The sequence below is a fragment of the Grammomys surdaster genome, unplaced genomic scaffold (genome assembly GCF_004785775.1).
Source record: "Grammomys surdaster isolate TR1022 unplaced genomic scaffold, NIH_TR_1.0 136, whole genome shotgun sequence".
NCBI lineage: Eukaryota > Metazoa > Chordata > Mammalia > Rodentia > Muridae > Grammomys > Grammomys surdaster.
The window spans coordinates 5,385,588-5,408,982 of record NW_021604594.1 but is presented as its reverse complement, the minus strand read 5'-3'; the positions used below and the strand labels follow the sequence as shown (position 1 = coordinate 5,408,982).

Here is a 23,395-nt window from a genome sequence, read left to right as displayed (position 1 = left end):
CCACTCTTTCTTTCATAATTTTTACCCAGGAAGTTCTGTGTACATCACGACCATTCTTTATCAGGCTTTGGACCACAGCAAGCTTCTCTTCCTGTTGCTTAGCAGTGTTCTTTCTCTGGGTCTATTTGCCTTCATTTCCCAGTCTATCTCTCCCAGACAACCCATTAGTAGTACAAGACATCATTGGTTTCCAGGAATCCAAGCCAGCAAAGCTTTATCAATGTTCTATGCCAACCAGGCTTGTGATCTGATCTGAAGCAATCCTTGGAATAGACAGGTCTGGCTGGATTCACTGAATAAGACTCCAGGAAAGAGTTTGGGAAGATCCCTTCAGCTTGATTGTGTTAAAGCATTAGGTATTCTGTGAATGTTGTTTTGAAACCTACAAATACATTCATAAATATCTTCCTACACTTCTTACACAGAATTGTTATGACTCAGGAAAGTCAATATAAATGATTTTGTTTTAAATACAGTATCTTTATATATGTAGGCATTGTGAGTTTGCCCAGGAAATGCTACCTAGGATTCAGGTTAGAGGGGAAAACATGTACTTAATGATACAAAGACACTTGTGGGACATTTTGTTATAACACTATAAAAACTCGTGACCAGCGTTCAAAGTAAAGTATTTCAGCTTCCGGTACACTTACCTCAGCTAACTGATGCTAATGCTTTTTTTCTGCTGTCAGAACTGAGCAAGGAACAGTCAAGTGTTGACTAACAAGGATAAAATGTAAAGACAGTAAAAAAAAAAAAATCTATGATACCCATGTTATCTTATTCTTCCTCCAGTGAATGATGTGAAATCACTTTAACAAAGAATTTCACTGGGGCTCCCACTCAAAAGCTAAGGTTTGTGCTGGTAAATAAAAGATGATGGCTATAAAGATGATTGGTGTACATTTTAGCAGGGCTGGGTCCCACCCTTGTAGTTCCTTTATGTTGGACTTTTTCTGCAATTTATGCATTTGCCAAAGTGTGTTTATTGACTTTTTTTTCCTGACAGCATATTGTTTTCAAAGACCTTTTACCATTGTTGAAAACACCAGTCATTCCACAAAGTCTAAACCACAGGGCATTTTGTTTCAAAGGCTATGCGTTATCGGTATGCTAATTATACACTCCACTGTCTATGCACTCAGTCCTCCTCTTCCAGTTCTAATAAACTGCATTCTAACTGCTGAGCAACAGTCAAGAGCCATTTTCAGAAAGTGCTCGGCTGCTGTTAACAAATGGGTAAGGCAAAACACAAACTCTTCTCCAAACATCAGCCTCTGATGTGTATCAAACGGCCCTTCGCATCCCGTTCAGCTTCATTAGCTACCTCCTATACCACAGAGGCCGCTTCTTCAGGGCCTCTACAGCATCTCTCAGAGGTCATTTCAGCAAAAAAAGATTCAGCTTGTGTGGAGGCCAACTATGTCAGCAGAGAGCAACTCACTTTTACTCCTCAATTGAACTGAATATAAGATGAGACAAAGTTGTGGGAAGAGAAATCCTGGAAGTAAGGGTCTAGTTTTAAGTACTCTATGATTTTAGAAAAACTTTGTTTGCAACAAAACTGATAAGATTTTTCCAAATGCTGCAGGTAGCCCCAGTGGTGAGCCCTGTGGGAGGACATGCTTGGAAGAGAGAGATAACCAGTGGCTGGGGGTAACGCTTTCCAGACAGCCGGGAGAAAATGGATCTGTCGTGGTAGGTATTGAAGTGAGTCCACCGACCCAAACCAGTCCTGGAATCAGACCTTCTAGGTATGACTTTCAAATTTTTGTTTGACTTTTTGTTTTATTCAGACTTGTGGGCACAGGTGGAAAAATATATTTTACATGAAGAATGATAATAAACTCCCCACTGGTGTTTGCTACGGCATGCCTTCTGATTTGCGGACAGAACTTAGCAAAAGGATTGCCCCGTGTTACCAAGGTAAGAGAGAGGGACATAAACCACCTAGACAAAGAGAAGCAAACAAAGGCTTTCCGTCAGCTTTTCTTTGCATTTTCATTTTTTGCCTGCTCAAAAAAGAAGCATATCTTTGATAAAGCCATTGTTAACTTACAGTATCCTTCCTTTGTTTACTCTGTGTATTAGTGACAACACCTTATACAAACATTCTGTGCTTTTGAAAAGCAATTCTTCATTTTCATTTGAATAATTGTGGAAAGTAGTTGGTAACTATCCAATTTTGTACTACTTTTATTTCCAAATCAGTATAAGCACGTCTAATGCCAGGAAAATATAGAATCCTCAAAGTCATGAAATTACATAGAAAATTCTTATTAGAAAGATAATGACTATATTTCCTGTTTTCCTAGAAGCTTGTAGGAGTCTTTAAAAGGATTCAAGGCATTAGCAAAAGCAAAACCTTCCCACTTCCCTTTTCCCCAGCTCATATGTGTTCCTTGAAGATGTAAGGCATTAGTGTCTATAGCAACACTTGGTTCTCAACCTGTGGATCACACCTCCTTTGGGGCTCAAATGATACTTTCCCAGGGGTCACCTAAGACCATCAGAAAACACAAATATTTACATTACAATTCATAACAGAAGCAAAGTTTCACTTGTGAACTCTTAACAGAACTCATTTTATGATCAAAGGTCGCCACAACATGAGGAACTTTATTAAAGGGTTACAGCATTAGGAAGCTTGAGAACCACTGGTCTAATTTTGAAAAACTCTGTCTCAATGGAAATCTGTATTTTACGTACATAACTAGGATATAAAATTAGATTTAGGGACAAATGTCAGTAGCTTTCAAGATGCCATTTATAACAATAACTCTAAAACTCTCTTTAGAACACCAAAAAATATGATAAATGCCAATTTTTTCTAATGATAAAAAATACTGTTATCATCTCCCTTATCATCCAAAGATAACTTTAATTACCTGTCAGAACTTTGAACACATACTTAAATTTACCTACTGATTCTGATCATTTTAGGATTTTTCATGTCTGAAATTTGATGTCATGGAGAAAGTCCATGTAATAACTGTTTATATTTTACCTTTGAATACAAGAAGATAAAAGATGAATACTAAATTTTCAATTTCAATACAATTCAGTCTGGATTTCTATATATTTATTATTCCCTTTTGCCTAATAGTTTTATTTTGTGTATTTAAACATTTTCCTGCGGGACTTACTTTTTTAAAATATACTTATCTATATGCTTTTAGAAGTTTATATGAGCATAGCCTTATTAACATAGCACACACTCGAAAGGAGTGAGAAATCATGTCAGGGAATGCAGATACACTGATGTAGTAATTTGTCAAAAGAAAGAGTGGTCCTCATCTTTTTTTTCATAGAAGTTTATGAATGAAAGAGCATCAGGAGAAGAAGCAGGGCTCTGTCACTTAACTAACCCCCAAAGCATCAAGCACAGAGCTTTGCAGTACGGGAACTTACCCGTCCACATGGGTCTTGATTCTTTCTATGAGACAAAGCAGGAAGGAAGAGATAATCTCAATAAATTAATGTGAGAAAAGTGAATGTCCATCTACAAAAGAGTGGTATTGAATTCTTATACCACACATACAAGTAAACTCAAAATGGAATAAAAACTTAAATGTGAAGCCCCCAACCCTGTAACTCCTGGAGAGTAACAGAGAGAGTAATGATTTCCTGGAGGTCATAAACGAAAGCTCAAACTACAAAAGGAAAGGGACATGTGGCAGTAGGGCAAGCAGCAAAACTTCTGCATAGCTGAGGAAGTCATTAAGTGAGCAGAGAGAGAAGCTGGCGAGTGGACCAGGCATGTGCAAACACTCTCAGATGTGGAGATCATTACCAAAATACATATGGAATCTCATCAAAGAGATACCACAGAACCAGTAACCTGATTCCAAGTCAGTGAAACCAAGATCTTTTCTCTCCAATGAAAGCAGAGAAATGGCTGCTGGTTTTATGAAGGGTGGTTGGTGTTACTGACCATCACGGAATATAAATCAATCAAACCTGGAAAGATCACCTCTTATCTTTTGAAATGGCTGTTTACCAAAAAGGTGAGAGGTAAATGTTAGCCAAGATGACATGAGTGCAAATTACTGCAGCATCATGAAAGACTCTACAGAAGGTTCTCAAGATACAGAAAATATAAACTCCACACAACTCCATGGTCCTTTCTGGAGTGTGAGAATAAAGAACTCTTGGGTGGTGTGTAAGTGTGCATACATACAGTTGAATGTCATCCAGCTTTAGTAAGCCCTGGCTTTTGGGACACCATGGATGAATATGGAGAACACTATAAACCAGACACAGAAAACAACATATAATCAATCATATTTATATGTGAAATCTAAAAATATGAAATTCAGGGGAAAAGAATATCAATGTGGTTGGGGATGTGGAGGTGGAGCCGGATAAGGAGTTGTCAATCACAGGACACTGAGTTCCAATTTTGTCAGACCAATGAATCTAGCAATGAGATGTACAGCATGTTATGCAATGTGACAGCTTTCTGTGGGATTTTTCCAAGAAGGTAGATTGCCATTGTTTTGAACGCATACAGGCAAAAAGTCATCATGAAGAGAGGCTGTATTAAGTTGTATGAATAAATAGCCATTCTACCTGTGTGTGTCCCACAGAGCATATGGTTGTGCACTTCCAGTATATGTAATAACACAGGAAACTGTGAACCTAAAGACTGAAATTCTAGCTCTTGGCCTTTCACTCACTGATTCATTTTAACCTTTAGCATATGTTGTCATTAAGTCCTATGAAGTGGAAACAGAGGGAGAAGCACCTTTAATTGTGATTCATGACGATAATTTGAAGGTTAATACAGGAGATCTGAAAGATCTTAAATTATGACAATTACTATCATTTTCAAAAGTAGAGCATAAGACACAGATCTTAAGAGTCATATTTGTGAAAAGCTCTGAGAAAAATAAAACTATGGTGGATGGTCATTATCATAAAAATTAAACCTAAACAATTAGAAGACTGAGTCAGAAGAATTTTGAGTTCAAGGCCAGCCTGGGTTTTACAGCCAAACTTTGTCTCAAAATATATAGTTCTAATTTGTTTAAACCGATATTAAATTTCTGTTTTAGATTATGTGAGAAAATTTGGAGAAAATTTTGCATCGTGTCAAGCTGGAATATCTAGTTTTTACACACAGGTAACAACTTAGTATCAGCTCCGGTGATTGTGTATATGTAGAAGCTTAATTCTGGGGTTTCTATAGACTTACTGAGTAACAGTTAAGTAATCTTAAGCTGTAGACTATTATTAACATGTTTATGCCATTAACTGTTTTGCATATAATTTTAGAAAATTATAATTATAATTTTGTAAATTGTAAAATTGTAAATGGCTAATATTACATAGGATCAACTGGAGATTATCCCCTCTACCAAGAACTTTGTGGAAATCTAAAGAAGCTAGTTACTTATTTTGCTAACATCAAAGATGAAAATATCTATCCAAGTATATTGTTTTAAATTACCAGTTGAATATGAAGGAGATACATGAGTCCATCTTTACATTAAAATTATGATAATAGTAAGGCTTAAACTTATAATACCCTTTGAAAATCAGAGATAATCCCAAACTCTTTCTACTACCTAAAACTAAACTATATGTTGTCCTCAGTTTAAATAATAATAATAATAATAATAATAATAATAAATGTTGCAAGTTTTCTCAGAAACCCATTATAATTTCATAAATATTTTCTAACTCCATGGAGACCAGATTGTATCACTTTGGGTTCACTTCCTGTATACATGTTATAACAATTCTTTGTTTAGCTATATTGAACTGATTACACTGAAAGTTCAGAATTAGAGAATATACTATATGGTAATTAGGTCTGATTGCTCTGAGTTGTTATGCAACAGAGGCAAGAACTTGCTCTTTCCCTCCCTCCTTCCTTCTTAGAATAAAACATGCCCCAAACTTCACTAGGCTTTTTATTATCTGAGCTGGAATTGTTAGGGACACTATTCAGTGATTTTTGCAAATTGAAATAAATTAGGCCCCCTTTACTCTCTAGTAACACATGATTATCCTGGTAATGAACACTAATGAATTACACACGGATGATTGTCTTCCACTGACCCACATTGCCTTTGTCCCCAAAGCTTATTCTAGTTCCTAATGGCCCTACCTTTGATATTTTTAAACCCACTGGTAAATGTGGACAAAGTTCCAGAGTTTCATCTCTAAAATTGTATTCTTAGCTTTTCTGGCAATTTAACATACGGATTTAAATTAATAAAATGTTCCTATTTTTGAGCTTCAATATAAAATGCATTTCCTGACTATTTGCCTAGAATGTTGTATATTTGCAAGAGGTTTGGTGGGGTAGGGTTTAACTTTCAAATGATGAGTTTTCTCTTGCAGGATTTAATTGTGATGGGGGCCCCAGGATCATCGTACTGGACTGGCTCCGTCTTTGTCTACAGTACAACTACAAACAAATACAAAGCATTTTTAGACAGACAGAATCAAGTAAAATTTGGAAGCTACTTAGGTACCGTAAAAATTTGACCGACTTAAATATCTGTGCTTTAGAAATTATATGTGCATCCGATTGACCAGTAACAATTAGGTATATCACAAACTGTCTCAACTAGGCATAAAGCCAATTGTATTTCATTAACTGTATATCTTATACTGACATAGGTAACTACAGTTGTCATCCGTGTGTTCTTATGTAGGAACTGTTGAATGTTACTCTATCTTAGGAAGCCCCCACCACCAATTCTTTTTTTTCCTTCCTTTAGTTTTTCCTTCCTTACTTTCTTTCTTCTATCTTCCTTTCTTTTTCTTTCATTTTTGTTCTTTTCTGTTTTTAAGACAGAGTCTCACTATGTAGCCCTAGTTGACCTCTGATGCATGAGTGTTAGAATTAAAGGGGTGTGTCACCACTCCTGGCTCCCTAGGAAGTTTCTGTGCTAACTTTGCATTAATTCATTCATTTAAACACATGTCTTTGAATATATATGCTTTAATTCTTAAACTAGCTATTGAAAACCAATAGATCTTAAAATAATATCCTTAAAATAAATAAAGGTGGGCAATATGAAGCATATTCTAAAAATTATTATTTTGGTTTTTCCTTATAGAAGTTTTGCTTTTAAGATTATCTTGGATTGTTTCTCAGAGTTTAGCCATTTTTATTGTCATTTTCTCCCTCCTCCTCATTGCTGTTATTTCACAAGTCAAGAATATCATATTTGTCACCTATATTTCCACAAAATACAAATTTTGTGACATTGTTTCCCTTTGCAGTAAAGTTTATACGTTCCATAGATATTTTGTTTCTGTTTTGGTACAAAACATAGGCTTATTTGAGCCATATGTGCTTTAAATGTGAGCATTTTGTGTTCTGAATGGGCACTAATAAAACAAGTAGTATATTACTATCATTCCAACAGAATTCATAAGACATCCCCTTATGTGATTGAACAGTGGCTTGATGTATTGCAGAGAATGTAACCCATTTTATATCTCTTATCATGTAAAGTTATACCTTTATGTAAAGTCCATGCAATAGAAAGATTGCATGAAATCTGTGAAGATTGTTCAGAATTTTGTATAGTCTCAGATGTAGCAGCTATAATCCTGGAAGACCACAGCTAATCATGTCACACAGGGAATAACAGATCAAGTGTCAAGGTCATATTTTCAATATTGAGAGCTTGGAAATTCAAACCTATATCATTGTTTTTAAAATATATATGTTTAAATTGCTTAAGTGACCATTTTAATTTAATATAAATGTTTTTGAGGTTCTCCATAAAGTCATCATTTTGAATAATTTTGGTTACCACCATGCAGAGTTAGAAAAGCATATACCTGCTGTGAATGATGAGTCTCATGTATTTCTCTCCTTTTATGAAGGCTACTCAGTTGGAGCTGGTCATTTTCGAAGTCCACATACTACCGAAGTCGTGGGGGGAGCCCCTCAACACGAACAGATAGGGAAAGTAAGACTTTCCTTTTCTCTCTCTACTTCTTCACAAAGTCTTGAACAGATTATATGAGACAGTCAAGTGTTAAATGGACACTGTGAAATATAAGATTAAAATGATGAGCAGTCTATTGCATCAGTTGAATCTCTTCAAGATTTATTTATAGCTCTCAAAGAAATTTAGCTGAAAAATTTAAAGGGGAATCATATAACTTAAATGAGGAAATTGATAACATATAGATAGCAAATTATAGATAATATGATATAGACAATAACTAGATAAAGTGTAATTATCTATAGATGCCCAGAGAATAAATGGACTGGTTATTATTTAATAAGAGGGAGTCAAGACAGATAATGCTGCATGGTAAAACTAGAAAGAATAGCATAATTCTAGCTCTAGATTTTTCTACTTTGCCACATACATATTGGGAGGACTATCTTTTTTTTCAGTAACAGTTTTTCTGTTTCTTTCTATGGGATCCAAAAGTTAGTTCCTGAGGGGATAGTGTTTCAAGTCACACGTATCAACATAAATATTAATATTGCATATCACTCTTAAAATTTGTAGTGGTAACAATTTTATTAAACACTTGATATTTTCTGTTTGTCCATTTACATGTTGTAGAGATTGATATTTTGATTAAACAAATAAGCTGTGTTATTTTTTAAGAGAAAATTTGATAAGAAAGTAAATGTCTTTGAATTCTTTTCCCAACTGTAGGCGTATATATTCAGCATTGATGAAAGCGAACTGAACATCGTATATGAAATGAAAGGTAAAAAGGTAAATAAGTTTCTGCCTTTGGGTTTGCTGAGGGCTTCTGTGAATAGAATTGCATGTTCTCATTGTGCATGTGCTTTGCTTTGGAACAGCTTGGATCATACTTTGGAGCTTCTGTCTGTGCAGTGGACCTCAATGCAGATGGCTTCTCAGATCTCCTTGTTGGAGCTCCCATGCAGAGCACCATCAGGGAGGAAGGAAGAGTGTTCGTGTACATCAACTCTGGCTTGGTATGTCTGATCGTCCCCAAACTAGAAGTCATTCATAAATTATAATTCAGACTGATACTGCTCTTACTTCAGGGTTCTGAGACTACAGATTCTTTTTTGAAATTAGTGTGTTTGTGTGCACAAGTATGTGATGCATGTTCATGCATGCTTATCCGTGCCATGGTACATATGTGGAGACCAGAGGAAATCAGGCCTCTCTTTCCACTCCATATTCCTGGGATCCAACTTGGATCATCAGACTTGTACAGGAAGCATTTTTATTCATTGAACACTTTTCTCAGTCAAAGACATAGTTTAAAGTTATTTGATGAACCAAAGTAAAATTTCTGCTGCTGTATTGATGCTATGAAAATGAACAGAGCATGTCAGTTAGTAACTATTCCAGAAATATGAGACAGAAAACAAAGGAATCACTGTGCACAGCTTGTGGGAGTTCACTCTACTAATTAAAATTTCCTCTAGTTTAATTTTTCACACAAGTATAATTCAGAAAAATGGTTTTTTGCAGATACTTCAAAATGGATACTTGTATAACTCAATAATTATTGTCCTTATATAATTTAGTAAGTTATAAAATGTTTATTAGGAATAGATGAAGCATTCAACATTTTCAACTCCTTGACTTGCAAACAGAAATAAGATGTGTTGATAAAGTATTATTACACACTTCATTTTGATTAGATTCTAAAATAATATGAGATTGGCATCATTTATTTTGAAGTGGCTACATTGTTTAGTTAGATACTTACTGAGTATAATTCAGTTTTAAGTCATGAACAGTATTAGGTCCTTTGATTTGATTTGAAAATAAGAGTGAGCTTTTAAGAAAACAGGTTCATTTCCTAGGACACAGTGTCTTTTAGTCAAGATTTAGCAAAGTACACTTGCAACCCTGCTTATTTAAAAATTTCAGAGAATTTAATAAGTTTTCATTTCCAATGTCACACTAAAGTCTATATAATGCAAAAGGAAAAGCTTCCAGTTTTAGAAGGACGGGAGTCTTAAAGTTCTGAGTATAGACAGAAGGCTACATATGCAGAGGTCTCCAGGACTTTCTTTAACTAAATATACTGTTCTCTGGATAGGGATCTCTCAGATCTCATTAACAGCTGTGCACAAACAACACTGCTGCGCACATTCCACACTTCCGCACTCACAGATGGCCTTCCTTGTAACTACTTACCCTTAGTCAGCAAGTATCTCTCATTTTTCCCTTGTGGCAAATATCTGGTATATTTCTCTTAACAAGAAAATGTTTAAAAAAATAGTTTAAGAGTAAAAATCATATTGCTGAAGTAAAGGACCATTTCCCTCTCACTGAAACCTTAGACCACCCAAATATGAAAACAGATAAGGGGTACTCAGAGAGCAAAGGACGAGGCTGCCCTTCCCTCTGACTTACCCAGGAGCACTGCTGTTAAACACTAAGGTTAGATTAGTAATTGCTTTCCATTTTTAAATCCCACAATGTAGATTTCTCTTTTTCTCTTTGCATTTTACCTATTTCTAAACTGTCTGAAATGGCACTAGCCACTAAGAAGCATAATATTTTCTTTTCCTCACTTGCCACTGCCTGTACTAGCATGGGAGAGGACTCGTCTGTTTTGTTTACCCTTGTTGTTCCATGGCCCAGACAAATCCTAGACAGGTGAACACTCCAGAATTATTGTCAATGAACTGAAAGAACGAGGGATACTTGAAGGACTTGGGTTTTGATCTAATCTATTAAATATCTCTCAGGGGTCCGCTGTGAACACTTAGTTGCTATTCTTGATGACTGTAGGATACTTGAACAGGAGCAATTACCACTTATTCTCCGGGAACTCGTCTAAATCATCACTGTCTTGCAGTCATACATCTTGTGTCTTCACTGAAGCTCTCTCTCTCTCTTCCCTTTCCTAAGGAGCCAAACCATTTTATCCTTCAGTCCTTGGATTTAACCTCATTCCATGTAGTGATTCCAAATTAAAATGGTAGTGATAACATCTGCAGAGATAAATTCAAATTTTAATTCATTTAGAACAAAAATGACTCTTAGTGAGAATCTGGAATAGAACATACTATCAAAAGAGCTGAAAATAACTCCAGTTGTGACTCCTGAATTTCAGGACTGGGTGAGATGCCAATCATGGAGGAGTTATTGGGATACAGCGTAGTAAATGGAAGGTGATAAGTCCATTCAAAGTAGACACGCTTTGCTTTAGGCCAAAATACTTCAAGGAAGAAGTAGTATTTGAGAGAGAGAGAAAGAGAGAGAGAGAGAGAGAGAGAGAGAGAGAGAGAGAGAGAGAGAGAGAACTAGGAATTTTCTGTTATGAAAGAAAAAGTGAAGGACACTAGACAAAGCATAGAATGTGTGTTTGTGGAATGAAAACTAGATTTGCCTGAAAAGAGGGTGAGATCTGTGAGTACTGAATGGAATTAGTTTTTAAAATGCGGGATTGTAATGATCAGAGCTCATTATCACAGTGTAATTAGACAACTCACCCTATGTGCAATAATGGCTCACCATCGACTTCAAAGATAATGTTTGACCAGTGCATTGTTGCTTGGATACGGTTCCAAAGGGCAGCTTAAGTCACATCACCTGTTACCTCAGAGACCTCCTCTGGCTTCCTATGGGTTGCTTCAGAAAGAGTAAATTTTCCTTTTAATCCAATTGCTATATACTGTAAGACAGCATTTTGTCTTTTGTTGTGGTGGTCATTATATATGTTTATCAAGAAATATATGGCAGATAGTAACATAAATCTCTAACTGACACATGTAGCTGTTTTGCTGATCACATTTTCTGCAAATCACAACCACACCTTCCTTGCAATAGCCACCTTGAATGCCACTTTGTGAAGTTTCTTGCAGGTCGTCTTTCCTTCCTGCTCCTTATAGGAATTCTTAAAGAATTCTTAATGGAATTCTTTGCTTGCTTCAGTTAGAATTATTTTCCCTTCTTCTCATTACTGCAAAGCAATTTGTACTTGTAAGTCACACCCATGCTTATATAAAGCCAGTCTTATATCCCTGCTTTCTGGAGGAAGCAGGGTGTTTACACACACACACACACACACACACACACACACACACACTCCTCCTTGGCCCCTTTCACTGGTTTGCTCTGCCCAGTGGATTATCTTTAGCAAGAGCTCAATAAATGCTTGTTAAATTGAATTATCAAAATGATTTATTGGATTTTCAAAGCTAGGGATCACGAGTTCGACAATTCTCCATGTTCTTTGAGCTCTAATCATGCTATTATATGTGTTGACTTAATAAATATTTATTGAATTGAACTGGGATGTGTGTACTGAAGCTCTATCTGTGATTTGACGCATTAGAAAAATCCATATCCAATTATAGCAGTAAATCACGTGTCAAGTTATCAGGAGGTTTTATAATGACACCTTCTTTCCACTGTTATCTAGGGAGCTGTGATGGTTGAAATGGAAAGAGTGCTCGTTGGAAGTGACAAATATGCTGCAAGATTTGGGGAATCTATAACGAATCTTGGCGACATTGACAATGATGGCTTTGAAGGTAATTAAAAATCTCTAATTTGGCACTTATTTTCACATTTCAAATAGTTCAAGGAAGCAAACATGATTGTAGTTTTGTGTTGTTTGCTTTTTTGTTGAAAAGGAGATGAGAATGATAAGGCCGCCTAAATTGTGATAATGTTATGTCAGTTATTGATCTATATCATGGTTGATTATAAGAAGGTATTCAAAGCATTTTATTGGTTCTAAAGGTGCTATTGATTATAAGTAGCATCGTTCTTTACTCATCTCTAAAATGATGCCTATCAACATTTGATATCCATCGTTTTTCTATTTTAAAAAGATCTTGATATTAGAAAGAAACTTTGAGGGCTCTATATCATTGGACCATGATATTTAACTACCAGTACAGTCCAGAAACTACCAAACCCAACGGAGTCTGGTTGCAAAGGTGGAGCATGTTCTGGTGACCCCTTCTATGCCGGGAACGCTGTCTGGAGGTGATATGCTATAGGATCTGGAAAGGACCCAGTGAGAGTCACAGAATTGGTGAGGGGCAGCTGTGAGAATCAGGGCAGTGGATATCCACCAACTGATCTTGAAGCATTTACATGATTAAATAAACGACACTGTCTTAACATGCATCCTGCCCTAGACATCAAGTTTGCAGTAGAAATGCCTTCCTCTACACCTGTCCCATCTTGGCCTACTACTGAGAGTTAACTGATCCCATCACACTGTGCACATAGGATAGATATCTGTGAAGGGAGATTGTACAGTTTCCCAGAGTGCAACAACTTTCTACAATTCAGGAAGTAATTTTTTTAAAATTTGTTTTTATGTCGTGGAATTACATCTTCTTGAAACTGCCACTGATAATTAAAATATAATTTGTATTAAACAGCAGCCAAAATTACTGCTGTGGTTGTGAAAAAAATCAGACAATAAGTGATATTGTGAAAATAAACTTTCTATTCTTTAGAAATCAGTTAACATAGTTAAAAACATTGCATATTATTAAATACATTAAAATGCCTTCATTGAATCATGCGGTATAACAATGACGTGTTCTTGCAGCTATGGAATGTTAATTTTCTCCTTCATGTTACATGTATTCACATCACTTAAGCAATGAGATGAGCCACCATGTTTGTTGCTCTTGGGTTGCTTTCCCCATGAGATCATCATGTTTTCATCCCAGTGTCATAAATTCAACATTAATCACAATGAATTTATTCTGTCATTATTTTACAAAACAAGGTATTTTCTGAAATTTTATTTGTATGTGCATGTATATCTAATTACCATCACTGGAAGAGGAATTGATCCAGAAGCCATTTTATGGTAATAGAAAGGTCTAGAAGTTCAAAACTAAGGTTCTTGTGGTCATACAACCTCCTGTTATAACACGCCAGATGCTGTTACATGTAGTGATGGGTTGCACCCTCTCATACCTCTCATACCAAGCATATTTATCTTCATGTGCTCTGATTCCATGAGTAGGGAAACATGACACATAGATTAAACACTGGGAACATTCAGAGTAGCAGGGCACAGCAACAGAGCTGAGGTGGGCGGCAAGAGGTGTGTCTGCAGCCCCTGTGTGCTTAACCATTCTGAGAGACTCTGCTGCAAAAGCACCCACTCTGTAACTTTCCACACACAGACTATTAGGCATCATCCTGAAGATTATGATGTTAGTATTTTTTCTTGTGGAGGAAAAAATTATGTTTCCTTAGAAGAGGGAGTTTTCATATTATGTCACATGCATTTAGAATCATGAAGGCTAGTTTTCCAAGTTCATCCTTTGCACCGAGAGTTTTTAATATTTCTACTTTTATATCCAACAGATATTGCTATTGGTGCACCACAAGAAGATGACTTGCAAGGTGCTGTCTACATTTACAATGGCCGAGTAGATGGAATCTCCTCCACCTACTCACAGGTAAGATATTATTCAATCTTTCACAAGAGCATTGGTCATTAAAGCACCCTCATTATTTGACTGGTGATGTGGACTTGTTTTCTCTCTCAAATACTTAACATTTTTATTTCACCATGTAATACTGGTAAGTGCTCTCACTTTAACTCTCAAAACAATGTTCTTTAAACCCTTTATTTCCATTAGAGTTCCAATCCATTTTTATTTCCTGTCTTTACGTGTGACAACACATCTGTGTTCTTGAAGAAATGGCCACTCTTTCCCAAGTTTCCCCACTTGGATATCAATAAATAAAGCTTCATGCTTTACAGAGCTAGCACAGGGAGTGAAATGCGTTCATGAGACCACATTTCTTTCTATGAATAATAGTTAAACTAATAATTTCAGTTCTATATCTTGAGGATCAGAACATCTCAGTGTAGAAAAAGACTTACATTCTGAGAAGAAAAGATCTTTCCTAAGATTTACTAGCTAACATTATTTTGGTGAGACACAAGTGGGCAAATGACCCTCTAAATTAAATGTAAAAGTTAGATATATGTCAACTGAAAGATACTGAATTTTTTTCTTACTGTGAATAGCACCCACATATTTCTAATTCAGTGTCTGGACATGAAATTAAGTAGATAGAGCAAACTGAGGTGTGGACTATTCTTAAATGGGAAGGAACAATCTGCTGAAACTAATAGATTTACATCAGATATCTGAATAGCAATATATGATAAATAATAATAGATATTTTATAAAATCTCTATTTATTAATGTTGATTATGGAAGTAAATGCAAAACTTGAAAAGCTTTCAAAGACATGGAATAAGTAATTGCTTTGGAAACACTAAAAATTGTCCTGTAAAATGTTACCTTTATCACAACATAAAGTTTTAGTAATAAAAGAGATTTCAGGTGTTTTTAAAGATAGAAAATTTTACCTCTTTTAAAGCGTTTGATTGCTCTAGAATACTTTTTATTAGTCAATGTGCTAAGGCAAGTCTGAGAAGACTCATTATTTAACAAAGCTAAAGTCTTAGAAATATGAGATATTCAATAACCTTCCCATCAAAGTTACATACACGTATACCCTTAATTTTTTTCCCAGAGAATCGAAGGACGTCAAATTAGCAAATCACTAAGGATGTTTGGACAGTCTATCTCAGGACAAATTGATGCAGACAACAATGGATATGTTGGTGAGTAAATATGTCCATTTTCAGGACTGGAGCGGGAAAAAGCTCTTTTGTGGGATGCTGCTTTAGTGTGAACATGGAAAGCCAATGTGAAGGACTTTAGATTACTTGTAATTGTGCTCTTGAGAAAAAAAAAAAGTACCTAAGAAATCAATCAAACGTGATGAAAAGCTAGGAGAAATCTGTTTTGAAAGGCCTGAAAGGAGCCTTCTGGAGGAATGCTTCCAGCTCAGAGCTTTATGTTTTGTTTGGCAGCCCTGTTGCAAGTTTCTAGCACGCCGTTTCTTTGCTCTCTTGTAAAAAGATTGCTGCTGTTACTTCTGAGTGAATAGATTCAGACAAATGGTGAAATGGATCTGAGGATCCTAGCTTGCCTTTCCCAATTACGTTTCTGTAAATGCTATTTTCATACAGTTGAAACATGGTATGCAGTTTAGTATTTGTAGCTGCAAGTTAATTCTCCTCAGGTAATAGTGATCATTGCTAATCTATCCTATTGCTATATTTTTATTCTGCAGATGTAGCGGTTGGTGCATTTCAGTCTGATTCTGCAGTGTTGCTAAGGTAAGATTGATGTGTTTCACTCCTTAATGACAGTTGGCCCTAATTGTAGAGAGTGGGCAGCAGGTTTTTAAAGCAGTGGCCTTGATGGTGCTCCTTACGGTATCCTGAAGTTTTATTATTAAACTTTGGGGTATTTTTTGTCACCTTGAGCAGATATAATTAGTCAGATGACCAGATAAAGCTAATGGTTTTATATATTTAAGTGAAAACTTCTTTTAACCTGTAGACAAAATATAATCAAGCACATATGTACATACTACTGAGTAAGCATTTTAATGACATTGTTTGTTGGGAATAAATGCAATGACTGTCTTTACAGTAAGATAATTCTATAAGTAATATTAATAATCTTATTGCCTTCTTAGGACAAGGCCTGTAGTGATTGTTGAAGCATCTTTAAGCCATCCTGAGTCAGTAAATAGAACAAAATTTGACTGTACTGAAAATGGACTTCCATCTGTGTGCATGGATCTTACACTGTGTTTCTCATATAAGGGCAAAGAGGTCCCAGGCTACATCGGTAAGCGCGCTCCACATAACTAGTGCCATACTTGAGTGTACACTCACTCAGTTGTGTGCTCTCATTGTCCATTATCATGAGCATTTGACATTTCTTTAGAGCAGAATAGAATAATCTTTTGATGTGTACCTCTTGTCTGTCCTTTTTGTTCTCAAGTTGTTCTAACCAGTATATGGGCACAAAGGAAGTTTAGTGTGCATCTCACGAGGCACAGCTAGGGGCATCACTTGCTGCATTAAGTAAACCCTCTCTGCTTAACCTGTGAAATCTTCAGAAACAAAAGAGGGCACCACAGCTCCTCTGCTTTACAGGGCTCCTGTTGAAATGTTTTTATTGTTATTAGTGCCTTTTAAACAGTAATGGAGATGGAACATAGAGCCTCAGGTGTCACATCACAGAATTACACCCTCAGCACTACCGAGCTCATAAAACCTGGAGCACAGCATAGGTATGAAGGAGTAAGAGGCAGGCACAGGGTCATTTTCTAAAGTATATGCTGTCATTATCTGAGTAATTAAAATGCTTATCTGGAGGCTAGACCTGGATTTAGCGTATGGAATGTGCTGTACCCTCAGCTCTGAGAACTGTGCCCCTTTTCCATTTATAAGCAACTCTTCAATTGCCTGCAATAAAGAATGTAGCATTGATGTGGACCATCCAAAAGGGTAGTTAATTCAAACTTACACACACACACACACACACGCACAGGCACATGTACACGCACACAGAGAGAAACATGTTATTTAGAATAGTTACTAATAAAAATGGCCCCCAGTAAATTATATCTAAACCTGGGATTATCATTGTTTGGATATTAGTCCCTTGTGAAGTGGATTGCATAATAACTGTATAGGCTGCTGTTATATAAAGATCACAGAGGCTGCCAATTGCTTATGGAGCCAAACTTTTGATGTGTAATAGAGGTTCCAATCTGAGCAATTTTGTTATGTAATGGGCAGAACGAACCCAGTATCTGTACTTTATGAGACTCATTTTTTAATAATGCTCTTGAAAAGCTCTGGCCAGAGCTGAAGTAATAAAAAGATGGGCAAACCCTCATCGGGTTATTGGCACCTGGGGAGTGTGACCCCAGAGTGAATTACACATTAGCACAGACAAGCGGATGGATTATCTGAAAGATACACATGAGTGGATGAGGTTGTCTTCTTGTTCTTCCAACTCCATTCCACCAGATATGTTTCTTAATGTCAGAAAATGAATATATGAAACACAAATAATCACAGTGTTCTTATAAAACAGTCTTTAGAATTCTCATCAAATGACTCTGGTAAAAAATATCCCACATGGTAGGTTTGTTTGTTAAAGATGTTATGTTCTGCCTCTTGATGGGAACACATTTGTATTCCTTCCTTCTTTACCTTTGCTTTGGACTCAGGTGATAAATTTGAAGATGGTTACTTCAGTTGCAACTTTCTCTTGTTCTCTAGGTAATTAAATTACAATTATTGTAATTTTGAATTCAATTGATTTAGACTTTATTTTGTAAATTAAATGATGGTTAAAAGATTTGAAAATGAATGTAAGAATGACACAGGTTTTATGCATATGTTGTGGGTAAAATACCTTCACAAAGTATGTTTCTTTTAAAATATAAATGAAGGTTTCAGGAATCATATAATTTATTTTTAAAACAATTCACTTATATATTATTACTTCTATACAGTGAGGGCAACTCAGTAGAGGACTGCTCTTAAGTTACTTTGTAAAGAGCCCTTTTAGAGTCAGGAAGTGAGGCTTACTTCCTTGCTAAAATCTGCCTTGATGATTTTATGGCTTTTAAAATCCACCTCTTCTTTTCTGATCTGAGGTCTTGATTTTCAGCTGAATATTAACCATGTCAGATTTTAACCTCCCCCAAAACCACTAGAATAGTTGAGAGAAAGATTATATACTTTTCATTTTGTGCAGATTAATTCTTGAGGGTCAAACCATAGTAAAGTCGTAAAGAATGGATAATTGGTGATTGGATTCAAAGGAAGGTATATTTTATAAATGTTTGGATTATGATCTGTATGTTCACTCTATATAGGAAAATTAATTAAAAATATCAAGCTTTCAAATAAGAAACACAAAATTAAGGGACCTGTACTATATTTGGCATTAGTCCTGCATTACACAAGTCATCTATCACACAAGATAGATTCATCCTGAGCGATGCTGGCGCTCAGGGCACTATCTACACTTTTGCCATCGGGTGGTGTGTAGACAAATGGGACTCCAAAGACTTGTACTGCTAGCAATGATTTTGATGGTGTGGTCTTCACTTTCTTGTATATGAAATGATTGAGCAAGTAGCTAAAGATGTTAATAAAGAAAATAAAAAAAAAAAAGAAAGAAAACTTGGAAAGAAGTCAATAAATCACTTTTTATTTTATTAAAAATAATTTTAAAGACTATTTCATTTATTTTTTTCATACTTCAGTTTAACTATTTATAACTAATCAAGGAAAGGTGTTTCTTGGTTGATATGTAACTGTTAATACCTCAATGCCTTAAGAATGAATGCTAATCACGATTCTTTCTGTTTTTGCAGTTTTGTTTTACAATGTGAGCTTGGACGTGCACAGGAAGGCAGAGTCTCCGTCAAGATTTTATTTCTCCTCTAATGGGACTTCTGACATGATTACAGGAAGCATACGAGTTTCAAGCAGCAGAGAGAAATGTAGGACACACCAGGCACTCATGCGGGTAAGGGAAACTACTTACTATGAAATATAGACATCCCTATCGTCTATGCCGCAACAACTTAACTGTGTGTTTATGGACTGTTAGCTTCCTGTCCTGGTTAAAACATTAAGCAGTATCAACCTGGAGGATGCAAAGTCCACTTCTGAATGTATCTTTATCTTTCTCTATATCATTTGTCTGTGCCCTTCCATCCAGAGACTCACTTTCCCTTTCCTCTGATTGCTATTCCCTGTGCTCCTTTACCCATTTGTTTGGAAACATAACTATGTCATTCTGCAGAGGTTCAGATCTTTTCTATAGTGTGTTTGGGGTACTGTAGTAGTGGAGATGTTAGTTTGCTTTTCATGCTATCAGCTAGACAGAAGCCAGCCTAGATGTATTTGAATTATTTGTCCCCTCAGTGGGACCTGAGGAAGTTGAGGGATGATAAGGCTCATTTGTGGGCCAGGATGAGAACTCTCATGATGGTTTGGGGTTGGATAATCTTGACAAAGCACAGTGAATTTCATGTTTCTTTTATTAAAACACTCGTTCCCAAACCAAGCATCATGCTCCCCACATTGGTTAAATTTCAGCATATGAAGCTGTGCCAGGTTTTTATCATTAGGGAACCGTGTATTTCATCAGAAAATCTATTGTCACAAGAAAGCCAAACTGTTCCTAGGAGCCCTTTCTGGGATTTGAAATAGTAGCCTCAGCTTAAAGTGTAATATTCCCTAAGAAAGTTATTCCAAGAAAGGCAAACAAGCATCTAGGCTGGTACACTGCCTTGCTGAGAGCACTAATCTCCAGGCCATTTCCCCATCTCCCTTCACAGGGTTTATTGTGCTAGAATAAAGCTTTTAGATGGGTCAGAGCCAAGCACATAGAACGCTATTTATGTAGCCGTCAGTTATGTGGTACGGATACGAGAAGCTCTTTTATTTTCTTCCTTCACAGATGTGTTTTGACTTATATTAGTCAATTATAAAGAGAAAGGCTGAGGCCACTTTCAGGGCAATAGGAGGACCAGCATTAGATGTTCTTAAGGAAACAGGTTGTGTTTAAGTTACAAAAATAGCAACAAATTGAGTTTGGTTTATTTTGTCCTGTTCCCTGGCATTGTTCCTATGAATAAAGGACCGGATCATCCAAACTGTACACTTTCTTCAGAGTACATTTGGAGTAGAATTAGAGCTTAGCAGAGGTTTCCATGATCTATTTCATGTATCCACTCAGAGTTATCATGATAAGGGGTGCACTGTTGATGTTGGGCCCTATCATGAATGTATTATTATTATTATTATTATTATTATTATTATTACAAGGCTGGAGAGCAATGGCAGTGGGCTAGGCAGACTCTCCAGCATGTAATTGCATCCACGTCCTCCTAAACTATAGCAAATATTTAATTATAGTGTCTAGTGATGAGATGGGATATGCACTATGTGAGGCTTTAAAAAGTCATTGTTGGTTCCTTTTTCTCTCTCTCTCCTAAGTTACATAAGTAACTTCAACTTTCATTTATAGTGAACCCAGAGAAGACATAGGAACCACCGAAGCAGTAGCTTCAGCTTTGAGCTCTGTCAAGGAGCTGTAGCTATTACTTCAGAAGGGAGTACAATGGTCAAGAATTGCAGTCTCCCACCCTGCTTGCCCACACTATTAGAAGCATTCTTATTGTTTATAGTTTAAAGCACAGGATAGCAACCCAAAAATCCCCTTACTTGCTTTCTTCCTGATGAAACAGAGAAGAAGATGGGCAGTGGTTAGGTTGGCTGGCTGGTTCTTGTGTTCTGTGAGTGATGTCCAGTATCAGAATGTATGCATTTGACCTAGAGCCCCTCAAAATTAAATGTGATGACACTTCTTGATATGGTACTCAGGGGGCACTGGTGAGGTAGCTCAACTTGTTAATCTTGTTGATTTTCCAAAGGAGCAGAGTTTAGTTCCCAACACATATTAGTCAGCTCACAACTTCGCATAAGTCTAGTTCCAGGGGATCTGACCTTTTACAGCCTTCCATGACCCACACATATACATCTCTCTCTCTTTCACACCCACCCACCCACACCCACACACACACACACGTACATACACGTGTCGCACACACATACACACATGAATATACAGACAACAATAAAAATAAATCTTTAGTGTTTTCAGGCTCAGGACACTCAGCATTCAGAGGACTCCCTGCTAGGGGATACCAATTAAATCCCAACTTTCTCATTCACTAAGCTCTCTGGGTGCCACTGGGTGTTTATTAAATATATTGTGTCAGCTTCTGTTTGAGCCACTTACACATCATCAGTGAATAAAAAAATAGCAAGAGTATTACCCTCATGTAGTTTCTAGGCTAGTGGTAAGAGACAAAAGCATGCTGAGAAAGAAAGCTCCAGTATTCTGGAAGATTATACAGATAAGGTGAAACGTGAAGGGAGAGCAGAATACAGGAGAGAGCAAGATGAGGGTAGGGAGGTAGACATAAATAGGATGCAGGATACAGAAGAGCAGGGCTCATTTTGAAGGTGACATCTAAGTAAAGACCAAAGGCATGAAGATTTTTCCCATGCAAAAAATGCAAGGCAGTGAGTCCAATGTATATTACCAGTAAGTGTAGGACTTCTCAAACAACATGCTGCACTGTAGCTAGAGCCATTGACTGCCTGGGCCTGCAGAAGCCATGAAGATCTGCTGTTCTGTCAAGTTCCTGCATGGTACATGTATGACAACTTGGGAACCATAATCTGAGAATCTCAGACATAGGAGCAGAAGGTTCTGGGAGCCAGGTTTAAAATGCTTCAGGAAAAGAAGGTGACAGGTTGTTTGAGGGAACAATGGAGAAGTGAGGTTGACTAACAAAATGAAGAGTGTGGCTGGAGAGAACACTCAAAGACAGACCTGATGGGATCTGTGAGGTTTTGTCTAGTGAGATGGAGATTTATGGTAGAAATTTGAGCTGAGTGTATATGACTTCAGCATGAAAAGCTCTCTTGACTGTTACGAAGAGAGTATTGATGGATCACAGGTTGCAAGCGTTGACACAGAGAAGACTACTGATATCACCAAGGTCAGAGTGATGTTTCCATCAGAAGTGACTGAAGGTAGATTCTATGCCATTTGCTAACAGATACTATATCAGACACCTGAAGGAGAGTCATCATGACGAGTACAGAGTGGTCAGCCCAAGCAACCAGATACATCATTTCTGTAAATTCAGAAAAAAATACTGCAAAAAATACCAGCTTTTACTTGGAACATTCTATTGTTCAGTGTGAACTTGCTGAGATTGAGACATATTTAACATCTCAAATAAATATCAATTACTCATTGGCATATACTGATCTATACTTGGAGAAGAGCAACAGAAATACCTGTCACCATCAATATCCTGAGATATCCAGTGCCTTACAAGTAGACTTGTGTGGTAGCTGAGGGGTGAGAAAAAAAATCACATGGAAATTATGGAGAAAAGATAAGTTTCTTTGGGGCCTGGTGAAAATAAGTTTTGTGTGCGTGTGTGTGTGTGTGTGTGTGTGTGTGTGTGTGTGTGTGTGTATGTTAGTGATTGTATCACTCAGAATATGTTAAACATCAAATATTTTAATGCTTCAATGAGATGTTTTGTATGACATGTAAACAGTATTTCAGTAAAGTCGGTATTTTTAAAAAGCATCTCCATAGGCCTCTCCAGTGCTAGTAACATGGCCCTTCTCCCTCTGTACTTGTCTATGCATGTGTGAGAATAATTATCCCACACATCTATGTAGATTCACAATTGATTGACTGATAGAACTGCTAACATAGCGTTGTATCTTTTGACACTTCCTGTGCACAATGGATGCATTAGTAAATATCTTCAAATGTTTATGCCTGACTAACATCATATTTTGACTAGCTCTATTTAAAATTTTTTCCAAGGCTTAAGTGCATTAAGAGGATGTAGATCTATAGTTTAGTTCTTAATTTTGTGAGACATACAAAGAGTTCTAGAAGAAAAAAAGAATATAGAGTTTGGCTAATTTTAGGCACATGCTAATCTGCATTCTTGTGGGTACCATTTTA

The 23,395-nt window shown here is 36.6% G+C and overlaps 1 protein-coding gene across 1 annotated transcript in view; it reads left to right on the top strand.

The window, feature by feature from the left end:
- The window catches only part of Itga4 (integrin subunit alpha 4), a 73,009-nt gene that overhangs the window by 15,452 nt on the left and 34,162 nt on the right, over nucleotides 1–23,395 (top strand). Inside the window, exons 3-15 of the mRNA XM_028762858.1 lie at nucleotides 1,592–1,698; nucleotides 1,797–1,926; nucleotides 5,058–5,125; nucleotides 6,352–6,481; nucleotides 7,855–7,940; nucleotides 8,649–8,711; nucleotides 8,801–8,938; nucleotides 12,358–12,469; nucleotides 14,280–14,374; nucleotides 15,468–15,558; nucleotides 16,074–16,119; nucleotides 16,485–16,639; nucleotides 19,194–19,348. Coding sequence (XP_028618691.1) covers nucleotides 1,592–1,698; nucleotides 1,797–1,926; nucleotides 5,058–5,125; nucleotides 6,352–6,481; nucleotides 7,855–7,940; nucleotides 8,649–8,711; nucleotides 8,801–8,938; nucleotides 12,358–12,469; nucleotides 14,280–14,374; nucleotides 15,468–15,558; nucleotides 16,074–16,119; nucleotides 16,485–16,639; nucleotides 19,194–19,348 — 1,376 coding nt within the window. The remainder of the gene's footprint in view (nucleotides 1–1,591; nucleotides 1,699–1,796; nucleotides 1,927–5,057; nucleotides 5,126–6,351; nucleotides 6,482–7,854; nucleotides 7,941–8,648; nucleotides 8,712–8,800; nucleotides 8,939–12,357; nucleotides 12,470–14,279; nucleotides 14,375–15,467; nucleotides 15,559–16,073; nucleotides 16,120–16,484; nucleotides 16,640–19,193; nucleotides 19,349–23,395) is intronic.